This window comes from Nomascus leucogenys, chromosome 18, assembly GCF_006542625.1.
Source record: "Nomascus leucogenys isolate Asia chromosome 18, Asia_NLE_v1, whole genome shotgun sequence".
Classification (NCBI taxonomy): Eukaryota; Metazoa; Chordata; class Mammalia; order Primates; family Hylobatidae; genus Nomascus; species Nomascus leucogenys.
The window spans coordinates 50,470,400-50,483,217 of NC_044398.1; the positions used below are offsets into that span (position 1 = coordinate 50,470,400).

Here is a 12,818-nt window from a genome sequence, read left to right on the forward strand (position 1 = left end):
AGTTTGGCAGTATTCTTTTATCTTCAAATTTCTAGAAGAATTTGAGAAGAACTGATTCTACAAGTTGATCACTTGTCATTAATTCTTCCTTAAATGATTAGTACAATTAACCAATGAAGCCATCTCATCTTGACTTTTCTTTGTTGGGAGATTTTTGATTACAGCTTCAATCTCCTTCCTTGGTCTGTTAATATTTTCTGTTTCTTCATGGTATATCTTGGTAGGTTGTACGTTTCTATTCATTTATCCATTTCTTCACGATTATCCAATTTGTTAGTGTATAACTGTTCATAATAGTCTCCTATCATTCTCTGTCTTTGTTTAGTATCAGTTGTTGTGTACTCTTTTCCTTTTAAATATCTTTTTTTTTAATTTTATATTTGGGGGGCACACGTGCAGGTTTATCACATGGATATATTACATAATAGTGAGCTTTGGGCTTCTAATGTACCCATAATCCAAACACAGAACAGCTGTACCAAATAGGTAATTGTAAAAATCCGAATTCCCCTTTTACCTTCCCCCTTTTTGGAGTCTCCAACGTCTGATATTTACATCTTTACATCTATATGTACCCACTGTTTAGCTCCCACTTACAAGTGAGAATGTGCAGTATTTGCTTTTCTGTTACTGAGTTATTTCACTTAGTATAGTGGCCTCCAGCTCCATCCATGTTTCTACAAAGGATATAATTTCATTTGTTTTTATGACTGCATAGTACTTCATGGTATATATGAACCACATTTTCTTTATCCAATTATCCACTGATATACACTTAGGTTGATTCCATGACTCTACTATTGTGAGGAGTTCTGCGATAAACATACAAAAAGGTGTCTTTCTCATACAATGATTTCTTTTCCTTTGGGTAGATGCCCAGTAGTGGCATTGCTGAATTGAATGGTAGTTCCATTTTTAGTTCTTTCAGGAATCTCCAAACTGTTTTCCATAGCGGTTGTACTAATTTGCATTCCCACCAACAGTGGGATCCATGCCAACATCTGTTGTTTTCTGACTTTTAATCATAGCCGTTCTGACTAGTATAAGATAATATCTCATTGTGGCTTCAATTTGCACTTCTCTGATGATTAGTGATATTAAGCATTTTTAAAATGTTTGTTGGTAACTTTATGTCTTCTTTTAAGAAATGTCTGTCAATGTCCTTTGACCAATATTTAATGGGGTTGTTTTTCTCTTGCTGAGTTATTTGGGTTCATTGTAGATTCTGGATATTTGTTCTTTGTTGGAGGTATGACTTGCAAATGTTTTCTCTCATTCTGTAGGTTGTCTGCTTACTCTGTTATTTCTTTTGCTGTGAACAGGCTTTTTGGTTTAATTAAGTCCCACTTGTGTACTTTTGTTCTTGTTTTATTTTCTTTTGGGGTCTTAGTCATAAATTCTTTGCCTATGCCAATGTCCAGAATAGTTTTTCCTAGGTTTTCTTTCAGGATTTTAAGTTTCACATCTTACATTTATGGGTCTTTAATCCATCTTGAGTTAATTTTTGCATATGATGAGACACAGAGGTCCAGTTTCATTCTTCTGCATGTGGTTAGCCAATTTCCCAGCACCACTTACTGAATAGGATGTCCTTTCCCCATTGTTTATTTTTGTTGAATCTGTTGAAAGTCAGTTGGTTGTAGGTATGTCCCTTTATGAGTTCTTTGTTCTACTCCTCTGATCTACGTGTCCATCTTTATCATGGTATCATGATATCAGTATCATGCTGTTCAGCCTTGTAGTATAATCTGAAGTTAGGTAATGTGATGTCTCTGGCTTTGTTCTTTTTGCTTAAGATTGCTTTGGCTATTCAGGCTCTTTTTTTGGTCCATATGAACTTCAGGATTGTTTTTTCTAATTCTGTGAAGAATGACATTGGTAATTAGGGATTGCTTTGAATCTGCAGATTCCTTTGGGCATTATGGTCATTTTTAACAATATTGAGTCTTCCAATCCATGAGCATGAGATATTTTTCCATTTGTGTAATCTTCCTGTAGAGATCTTTCACCTCTTTGGTTCAACGTATTCCTAGTTATTTTATTTTTGTGTGTGACTACTGTAAATGGGATGGAGTTCATGATTTGGTTCTCAGATTCAGTAACAGTATACAGAAATGCTACTGGTTTATGTACATTCATTCTATATCCTAAAACTTTACTGAAGTTGTTTATCAAGTCTAGGAGTCTTTAGGATTTTCTAGGTATGGGGGGCATGTCATCAGCAACCAGAGATAATTTGATTTCCTCTTTTCCAATTTGGATGCCTTTTGTTTCTTTCTCTTGCCCAACTGCTCTGTCTAGGACTTCCAGTACTATGTTGAATAGAAGTGGTGTGAGTAAGCATCCTTGTCTTGTTCCAGTTCTTAGGGTGAATGCTTTCAACATTTCCCCATTCAATATGATGTTGGCTGTGACTTTGTCATATATGATTCTTATTATTTTTAGGTATGTTCCTTCAATGCCTAGTTTTTGAGGGTTTTTAACATAAAGGGATATTGAATTTTACCAACAGCCTCTTCTGCATCTATTGATTGACATGATCATATCATTTTTCTCTTTAATTCTGCATATATGGTGAATCACATTTACTGACTTGCAAATGTTGAACCATCTTTGCATCCCTGGAATAAAACACACTTGATTGTGATACATTTTGTTTTTGATGTGCTGATATATCTGGTTTGCTAGTATTTTGTTGAGGATTTTTACATTTATATTCATCAGGGAGATAACAAGTATCACAGAAAGAGTTAGGGAGGTATCCTTCCTGCCTTGGTATTTTGTAATAGTTTCTGTAAGACTGGTACCTGCTCTCCTTTGTAGATATGGCAAAACTGTCCTGTAAATCTCTCTGGTCCTGGGCTTTTTTGTTGTTGGAAGGTTTTTTTACTATTGATTCAATTTCCTTACTCATAATTTGTCTGTTCAGGATTTCTATTTCTTCCTGATTCAATTTCAGGAAGTTGTGTGTTCCAGGAATTTACATATTTCTTCTAGGTTATCTAGTTTGTGCACACAGAGATGCTCATAGCAACCCCTGATGAGCTTTTGTATTTCTGTTGTATCAGCAATACTGTCACCTTTATCATTTCTGATTGTGCTTATTTGAATTTTCTCCCATTTTTCTTCATTAAACTAGCTAGTGGTCTACCAATTTTGTTTATCCATTCAAAGAACAAACTCTTCATTATGTTGATCCTTTTCATCACTTTTTTTGGTCTCAATCTCATTTAGTTCTGCTCTTTGTTATTTCTCTTCTTCTGCTAGTCCCTTTACTTTGAGTCTGTAGTTGTCTTTTGCCACTAGGTGGGTCTCTGGTAGGCAGCAGATGGTTGAGTCCTGCTTCTTTTATCCAATTTGCTAGTGTTTATCTTTTAAATGGAATATTTAGGCCATTTATGTTGAAGGTTAATATTAATATGTGTGTTTTTTTCTCATCATAGTTTTGTTAGCTAGGTGTCTTGGAGTCTCAGTTGTGTAACTGCTTTATTGGATCTTTGAGGTTTCTACTTACCTGTGCTTTTATGATGGTGAGTATTATCCTTTCATTGCCATGTTCTGAACTCCTTTGAGCATTTCTTGTAAGATGGTGTAATGGTGATGAATTCTCTTTATGTGTGCTTATCTGGGAAAGACTATTTCTCCTTCAATTATGAAGCTTAGTTTGGCAGGATATAAAATTCTTGGCTGACATTTTTTCAGGGTGGCTAAAAATAGGCCTCTAATCTCTTCTGTTTTACAAGGTTTCTGCTGAGATGTCTACCATTAGGCTGATGAGCTTCCTTCATAGGTGATTTGACACTTGTCTCTAGCTGCCTTTAAGATTTTTCTTTCATACTGACCTTGAATAGCCTATTACTATATGCCTTGGTCATGTTAATGTTGTACAGTATTTCTCAGGTGCTCTCTGAATTTCTTATATGTTGATGTCTACATCTCTAGAAGATTGGGAGATTTTCCTAAATTATTTCCTCAAATATCTTTCCAAGCTTTTTACTTTTTCCTCTTCTCCATCAAGAATGCCTGTAAGTCGTAGGTTTGGTAGCTTTAAATAATCCCATATTTCTTGAAGGCTTTGTTCATTTAAAAAAATTATTTTTTCTTTGTCTGATTCGGTTAATTTGAAAGACTAGTCTTCAAGCTCTGAAATCTTTCTTCTGGTTGGTTTAGTCTATTGTTAAGGCTTTCAACAGTGTTTTGACGTTCCTTCAGCAAATTTATCATTTTCAGAGATTCCATTTGTTTTTTAAAAAATATATCTATGTTGTCTTTCATCTCTTAGATTGTTTCTCTAGTTGCTTTGGTTTTCAACTTTCTCTTGGATCTCACTAGGCTTCTTTACAGTCCATATCTTAAATTCTTCATCTGTCACTTCAAAGTTTTCATTTTCATTAGGATTCATTGCTAGAGAGCTAATGTGGTCCTTTAGGGGTGTCACAACATTCTATTTCTTTCTGGTGTTGGAGCTCTTGTGCTGGTTCCTTCTTATGTGTAGAAGTTGGCACTTTTTATTTTTGGATTTATCTTAATTTGGGTGGGATTATTTTTCTTTGCCCCTTGAGGGTGTGACTCTTGCATATGTTGGGTTGTGTCCTTTGGCTTTGCTTCTATGTGCTTTTAGGGGGCCAAGGCTCTGTATAAATTCCTTGGTTACAGATAGCCTTAGTGTAGTCGTTTTCCCAAATGTTAATTGTTTGTAGTTTGTAGTAGTGGTATGCTGTATATGTGGTAAGGCTCACTGTCTCCTATAGAGATGCAAAGTTGGAGGTCTTTTGGGGGAAGCTTATCTCATTCCTTAGCGCTGTGTACTTGTCAGCAGGAATTATACTGGGTTGTGCAGTTCACCCTACAGGCCAGCCGGTGATGCCTGCAGGTAAGAGCCGTCTGAGTGCTGTGCAATGATATCAACAGTTGCTGCAACAGGCCATGCAGTTTGACCTCCTGGCCAGTAGGTGATGCTGGCAGGTGAGAGGCAGCTGCAGTGATGACAGTGGGATTTTTGTTTGGCATTTGTTGATAAGAAATACAAGAGTGTCCCTGGTGATGGGTGGGGGGTGTGGAGCTCTCAGTGGTCCCATCCCATGCTCTGCTCCCAAGGCTGGCTAGAGGGGGCAAAGCTGGGTGGGACTGGGTCTCATGAGCCCGTGATCAGGCTCTCTGAGGCAGATGTGACCTTGGTAGGGCTGTAGGGGCAGTTCTCAGGCAGCTGGAACAACACTCTAGGGAGGGGTGGAGGCACCTCTTCTGTGCCACAAGAGCTGGTTCAGGGTAAGAGGGCTAGCCCTGCGTTTTCATTCCAGCAGATGGCCATGAGGCCCACCCAGCTTCTACACCCCTGACTGGTGGGTCTCCCTCCAGTGTCCACCCTGGCAGCCGGCCCAATTAGTTATGCAAATCCCAAACCACCTGTTCCCAGACTGCCTTGCCATCCCAGGCATTCCAGAATGCAAGACTCCCTGCAGCAGAAACCAAGGCTATGAGGGAACACCCTTCCTAGTCTATTCTCATGAAGGGAGGGGGTGCCCAGCTTCTGTACCACCTGAAAAACCTGCACCACACTCTTCTCTGTGTTCTGACACTGGGGGTTCCTCCCCTGCTTGAGATCAGGCCACAGATCTCATCCCCATATTCCTGGGTGGTATGCTTGAGTCCTGGCAAACTGAGACCAGGCCAGTGGATTTGTCCTCTGGCTCCTTAGGATCAACCACTGGCGGTGATAGGAGGAGTGAAGTGTTCCCAGGTAGCCAATAAACCACTCAGGTGGGGGCAGTGGAGGCTATGCTGTGGGTCTCACTCCACAGCAATAGCCAGGCAGGCAATCTTAGGAGGGACTGGCAGGCATGGTTGTGTGTGGTTTAGATTCACCTCAGTCCTGCAGGAATGGTGGTGGATCCTGAATTGGGCATGTGAGCATGCATGGGCCCCACTCTATCCTGGTGTGGCACACAGCAGATGTAGCCGCTCAGATGCAGGACACTGGGGGGTGGGTGCCCAGAGTCATGTTTTGCTGCAGCTGCCTAGCACACTGAAGCCTTTTGGGCTCCTTGTGGCTTCAAGTAGTGCCTCTGTATGGTCTCCAGGCAGCTTCTCCTACCAGTCCAAATGTATTCAGGGTTTGTGGGAACTCCTCTAGAATTTCAGAGGTCGACAGTGGGAAAGTGTTCCCGGGTTTCTTCACTCACACCTTCCTTGGGTCCATTCTGGTCCCAAGGTGCCTGGCAATACTGAACCAGCAGCGTTGCTTCCTACTTCTTCAATCATGTTGTCTGTCATGGCCTATATATTAAATTTCAGTGTTTTCTCTCAAAAGATCTGTTCAAAGTGTGAAGGTTTACTCAATATTTTGGTTCCTCTCTGTGGAAGAGGTGCATCCCAGATCCACCTAGTCGGCCATCTTTAATCCCTCTCCTCATTTTTCATTTATTATTCTATTTGGATATTCCCTCTTTTTTTTTAATTCTAGCTAAATGTTTGTTGATTTTATCTTCTCAAAAAACTAACTCAGTTTTGTTGATCTTTTGTATTGTTTTTCTACTCTTTATCTCATTTATTTGTGCTCTAATCTTTATTATTTCATTCCTTTTTCTAACTTTCGTTTTACTTTGTTCTTATTTTTCTAGTTACATGAGGTGCAATATTACGTTGTTTATTTAAGATCATTCCTTATTCTTAATGTAGGCATTTATTGCTATAAAATTCTCTTTTAGAACTGCTTTTGCTGCATTCCATGTTTTGGTATGTTTCCATTTTTGTTTGTTTCACGATATTTTTTACTTCCCCTTTGATTTCTTCTTTGACCTTTGGTTGTTCAGGAGTGTGTTGCTTAATTTCCACATATTTGTGAATTTTCCAATTTTCCTCCTGTTACGGATTTATGGTTTCATGCCACTGTTGACAGAAAAGATACCTGATATAATTTTAATCTTAAATTTGTTAAAACTTATTTTGTGGCCTAACAAATGATCTGTCCTGGAGAATGTTACATGTTTGAGTGAGAAGAATGTGTGTATTCCGCTACTGTTGAATGGAATGTTCTGTATATGTATATCAGGTCCATTTTGTCTAGTGTTGTTCAAATCCACTGTTTCTTTATTGATTTTCTGTCTAGATGATTTGTCCATTATTGAAAGCACTGAAGAACCGTATGATTACTGTACTGCTATTTCTCCCTTCAGTTATATTAATATTTTCTTTACATATTTATGTGCTCCAAAATTGGTGGCAAATATATTTAGAATTGTATCATCTTGATAAATTGACCTCTTTATCATTATACAATGACCTTCATTGCCTCTTGTGACAATTTTTTACTTAAAATTTATTTTGCCTGGCATAAATATGGCCACCACTGCTCTCTTTTGGTTCCACTTACATGGAACATATTTTCCCAACCTTCCTCTTTCATCTTATCTGTATCTTTAAAGGTAAAGTAAGGCTCATGTAGGCAGCTTGTAGTTGGGTCAGTTTTAAAAAATGCATTTAAAGCCTGAGCAACATAGCAAGATCCCATCTTTCCATAAAAGTTTCTTTTCTTTTTTTTTAAATTAGCCACATGTGGTGGCATATGCCTGTAGTCCTAGCTACTCAGGAGGCTAAAGTAAGAAGATTGCTTGAGCCCAGGAGGTTGAAGTTACAGTGGGCTGTGATTGCATCACTGCATTCTACCCTGGTGACAGAGCAAGGCCCTATCTCTGTATAAAAATATGCATAGTAACAAGTATTTTGATTATTGAGTTTAATCTATTTGCATTTAAAGTAATTATTGATACGTAAAAACTACTGACATTTTATTGTTTTCTGAAAAGTTTTAAGTGCCTTTGTTTCTTCTGCTGCTTCCATTGATATTTTATATATATATATATATATATTTTTTTTTTTTTGCAATGGTATGGTTTGATTTATCTTTTGTGTATCTAACACAGTTTTTTAAATTATCCAAAAGGCTTACAAAAACCATTTTATAGTCATAACAATCTATTTTAAACTGATAAGAACTTAATTTCCATCACATATAAAAACTACACTTTTACGTCTCCCCTCCCACATTCTGTGTTAATTTATACCACAATTTACATACTTGTATATTGTATATCTATTAAAAATTATTGTAGCTATATTTTAATACCTTGTTTTTTATTTTTATATTAGAGTTACAAGACATTTACACAACATCATTATAGTATCACAGCATCCTGAATTTATTTCTTTTTTAACTATCCCCTCAGGTATTTATCCTTTGAGTTACAAACAATCCAATTACACTCTTTTAAGTTATTTGAAAATGTAAAATTAAATTATTATTGACTGCAGTCACCCTATTGTGCTATCAAATAGTAGGTCTTATTCATTCTTTCTCACTATATAGAATAGTATTTATAGTTTTGAACTTCTTTACTAGTGAGTTTTATTCTTTCATGTTTTCATGTTGCTAATTAGTGTTCTTTTGTTTCAACTTGAAAAACTGCCTTCGGCTTTTCTTACAAAGCAGGTTTAACAGTGACAAAATCCCTCAGCTTTTGTTTTTGGGAAAGTATTTCTTCATTTCTGAAGTATAACTTTGCTGGGTATAGTATGCTTGGTCAGCAGTGTTTTTCTTTTGGCACTTTGAATATATCATCCCACTTTCTCCTTGCTTGACAGGTTTCTGCACAGAAATCTGCCTACAGTCTTATGGGGTTTGCAACTTTTCTTTTGCTGCTTTCAAAATTGTCGTTGACTTTTCATAATTTGATTGTAATGTGCCTTGGTGAAGACCTTTTTATGTTCAATCTATTGGACTTCTTTGATCTTTACAGATCTGAATGTCCATTTGGGCTTTTTGAATCTGTAGTATGGTGTTTTTCACTGATTATAAATAAAAACCTCAGCCATTATTTCTTCAACTATGGCTGCTGCCCTAGTATCTTTTCTCCTGACATAAGATGTATTGGATCTTCATGTATCTTAAACTGTTTTTCATATCTTTTCTTTTTTCTTTTTTTTTTGGAGATGGAGTCTTGCTCTGTCGCTCAGGCTGGAGTCCAGTGGTGCCATCTCAGCTCACCACAAGCTCCGCCTCCCGGGTTCATGCCATTCTCCTGCCTCAGCCTCCCGAGTAGCTGGGACTACAGGCGCCTGTTTTTCATATTTTTTCTATGTGTCTCTCTGAGTTCCATTTAGTGTAATTTTTCTCTATCTTCCAAATTATTAATTTTTCTTTAACCCTGTTTAATTTGCTGTTAAATGTATCCTCTGCATTTCAAATTCCTACTATTCAATTTTTTATTTTTAGTTCTATTAGATTATTCTTAAAACACACTGGTTATATTTTATCATATCATAGCAGATAATCATCTGATTTTTCTTTAAACAAGACACTAGTCATTTTATAAATCTGTATCACATAACTCTAGTAATTAGCCTTTATGGGTCAGTTTCTGCTTCCTTTTGTTTCTGGTAATTCTCACTCATGTTTCTACCTTCTTGCTAAATTATTTGGGAGACTTCTATAGTACTAGGATGAAGGTATATTTCTCCAAAAGACTTGTGTTTACTTCTGCGTGGTGCCAATAGATATTTGTAGCAGTTCACTTTAAACTCAAATATGGCTTGAGATTTTTCAGGCTACACAGCAATGTAAATTTGGACTTCAAATCAGTGTGAGACAGCTTGTGGTTACTACTTCTCAAAGACAATCCTCCATGCCCTGAATACCTAACCAGGGAAACTTTGCTTGCTCACTCTCAAGGATGGTAGAGATGGTGAATAGTTTGCTTTTACTTCATCCTCACAGTCGAGACATAATCCATACTGCTACTAAACTATCTTTGGTGGTCTTGGGCTTTGTTTCCTCTCAGAAGCCTGAAAATCACCTTACATTTCCCTGGCTAGGCAAATGTATTCAGGACCAAAGTGTCTTCTATGATCTGCTCTGATTACTTCTATGGGTTCCTTTTTTCACTTAGATTTTGACAAGGTGATGTCTTACTTAGCTCTTTAGAACTGCTAAGAAGTTTTTTGTTTTTGTTTTTAATCTAGCACCATTAGTTGTTTTCAGTAAAAAGGGTTAGTTCAAATAATCGAACCCAACATATTCTCAGAAGCAGAACCTGTTCACTGATTTTTTCACCTTTCTTTCTCCCTTCATCTACCTTATTCTTCTTATTGCCCCCTTTTTTCCCCAGACAGATCATTTCCTTCTTGATTACCTATTAAGACTCTGGATCAACTACATAATTCAGGCCACAGATAAGAAATACATAAGAAACCCTTGCTCCAAAAATGTTTGAGCTTAGTGTTAACAGTAACAGGTTCATAGCTCTACCATTAACCAGCTGTCATAAGTGAGCAAGTCAACTTCTCTGAGTCTCAATTTCTAGAAACCTGGGACTATATCTAAAAACAGCCCTTTCCAATTCTTATATATTCTATTTCCTTTCTGTCTTTCAATTATCTCCCTTCTATTCCCACCCCATGGGCAACTACTTTAACCCAAAAACCCTTAACACTGCCTATTATAGCCTCCTCATTGAAGACACTACCTCAGCCTCCCTCCCTCTAAAATTCTTTTTCCATATTACACCAGACTTATTTATATATTACATTAATGATGTTCCTCTCATAGTTTCCATGATAAGGTTCAAATTCCTTGACATAGTACACAAATCACTTCATATTTTTTCCCTTATTTACTTCTCTGATCTCATTTTCTGTGAACACTTTGCTCAAGCCTCTGTGGCTTCATGTATGTTGCCTCTTTTACCTGAAACACCTTATATTCACTCTACTTTGTCTAATTAATCTCCATCGGTCCTTAAAAACTAAAGACCAACTCTGTTTCACTCAGAACTCTTCTAGGACTTCTCCTTCCTTCTCTAATTCGGATGCTCCTCCTTGATGCTGCCACATAATGTATACCTAAATAAAACTATAATGTATTTGTGACTTATTTATCTCTCTTCTCCATTAAGCCATATAAACACCATTCATGCAGAGAGTCTTATCCACAGTTGCAACCAATTTCTACAGAGGTTGCTGAATGGACAAATGAACAGCACTATAAAATGAAAGGGCTGATTACATTATTTCAAAAGTCCCTTGTTAACCATTAGATTTGTCATATTGTAGAAATCTTAACTTCTGCCAATCTGTGCCTATTATCTGAGCTTTTATCTACACTTCCATATTTCATTATCCAGATAATATTCTGACCTGCATGCCTGACCCACTTTTCCAGATTTTAGTTTTGATATCTTGTCTAGACGACCTCTTTGAACTTGAACTCTTGCTGGGAAGCTTCTCCTTTGACTGGTCTTGGATTTGATTTATTGCATGCACTTGTTTACCTTTTCTGATGCCCTTGTTTCTGATCCCCAGCCTCTCTAATTAATACTATGCCACTTCCATATCCTATTTTTATATCATTGGTGCTTAACCTGGCAAGACAGGCTAAATAATTTAATTAGTTTATTAGGAAAAGTAGAAAGAAGAAATTTTAGAGCTAGAATAAAAGACTAAGTCCAATTTCTCCATTTGACAGATGAGGAAGAAGATTAAACTTTCAGTGTTTACTCACTGAAAGTGCAGCAAGTAGAGGGTCTCCTTACTTTCACCGCTCCTTCCACTCAGCCACACTTTGAGTAAAAGTAAAAATTTAAAGTGAAAAAAACCACCTTACTTAAAGGATTCTGATGTATGTATAGAGAGGTTTACAAGCACTAAAAATACCTTTATGATTTATATGTGTTTGGGATTTTTGCACATTGAATTATAATTTCACTGTATCTATATAATATTTATTGGTTTCTAAGTAGAGTATTCATTTGGGGTTACAATAAAAATTAAAGGTAGGTTCAATTATATCAACAATATTTGGAAAACTTGATCCTGGTTAATAAGTTCTACTAAATGTCAATACCTTATATGCATTGTAAATGATTGATAACCAAATTTACTATTGATTTCAAACTTTTCATCCAATTTATCTTTTCAGTTAATATATATTTTAAAAAGCGAATCATGAGAATATTACAAAAAAAAAATCAGACTTACTGTCATCCTCCCAGCAGTTCTTAGCATTCCCTTCTCTTTCACTGCTCCTCCCTGGTAACACTGTCTGGTCTGTTGGCAGGTCATCCTCTGGTACACCTTCACAATCAGCTGCATCTGTAACACTTTCTTCTTCCACAATATGGAGTTTGTCTTCATCATCTGAATCTGAGTTTGTTTCTACCACAGTATTATAATTTGTAACTGTAATACAAACAAGAAACAAATAATCAAAACCAACTAGTAAAAAAAAATCAGTTTTTACATCTCAGAAAAATAAAAGTAAAAAAGATGCTTAAAACAGATTGTAATTTGATAATGTTTTCTTTTAAATAATATGTAAACAACTAATTTATCTGACAACACACATATGTAACACTAGGTATTACATGACCAAAATGACAAATAGTAGCTACCCTTATTGAACACTATATACAGACCTGCTTTATAAATACTAACCCATTAAATTCTTACAGCAATCTTATAACAGCCTTATGAAATAAGAGTTCTACCACTTACTACTTATATCCTTGTTTTACACGTAAGAAAATCAAGGCAGAGAGAGAATAACTCGTCTAAGATCACAGCTAGGAAGTGGCAGAGCCAGGATTTTAACACTAATGGTCTGATTCCATATTTTGTGCTCTTAAACTCTATATTAAACTTCCCCTCCAATGATAATGAGCCTACAGCATACGATATTGCTTATGTACAATTAGGGCTTTGAATCCTTAAAGGATTGCAACTTAAGAAAAGAGGTCATCTTGCCTAACAAAATAGCATTACATCAT

At 36.6% G+C, this 12,818-nt stretch overlaps 1 protein-coding gene across 18 annotated transcripts in view; it reads right to left on the bottom strand.

Moving 5' to 3' along the window:
• ZEB1 (zinc finger E-box binding homeobox 1) overlaps positions 1-12,818 on the bottom strand; it is a 216,698-nt gene that overhangs the window by 69,345 nt on the left and 134,535 nt on the right. For all 18 annotated transcript variants that reach the window (XM_030798920.1, XM_030798917.1, XM_030798931.1 and 15 more), the window contains one exon: positions 12,031-12,231. In XM_030798920.1, coding sequence (XP_030654780.1) covers positions 12,031-12,231 — 201 coding nt within the window. The remainder of the gene's footprint in view (positions 1-12,030; positions 12,232-12,818) is intronic.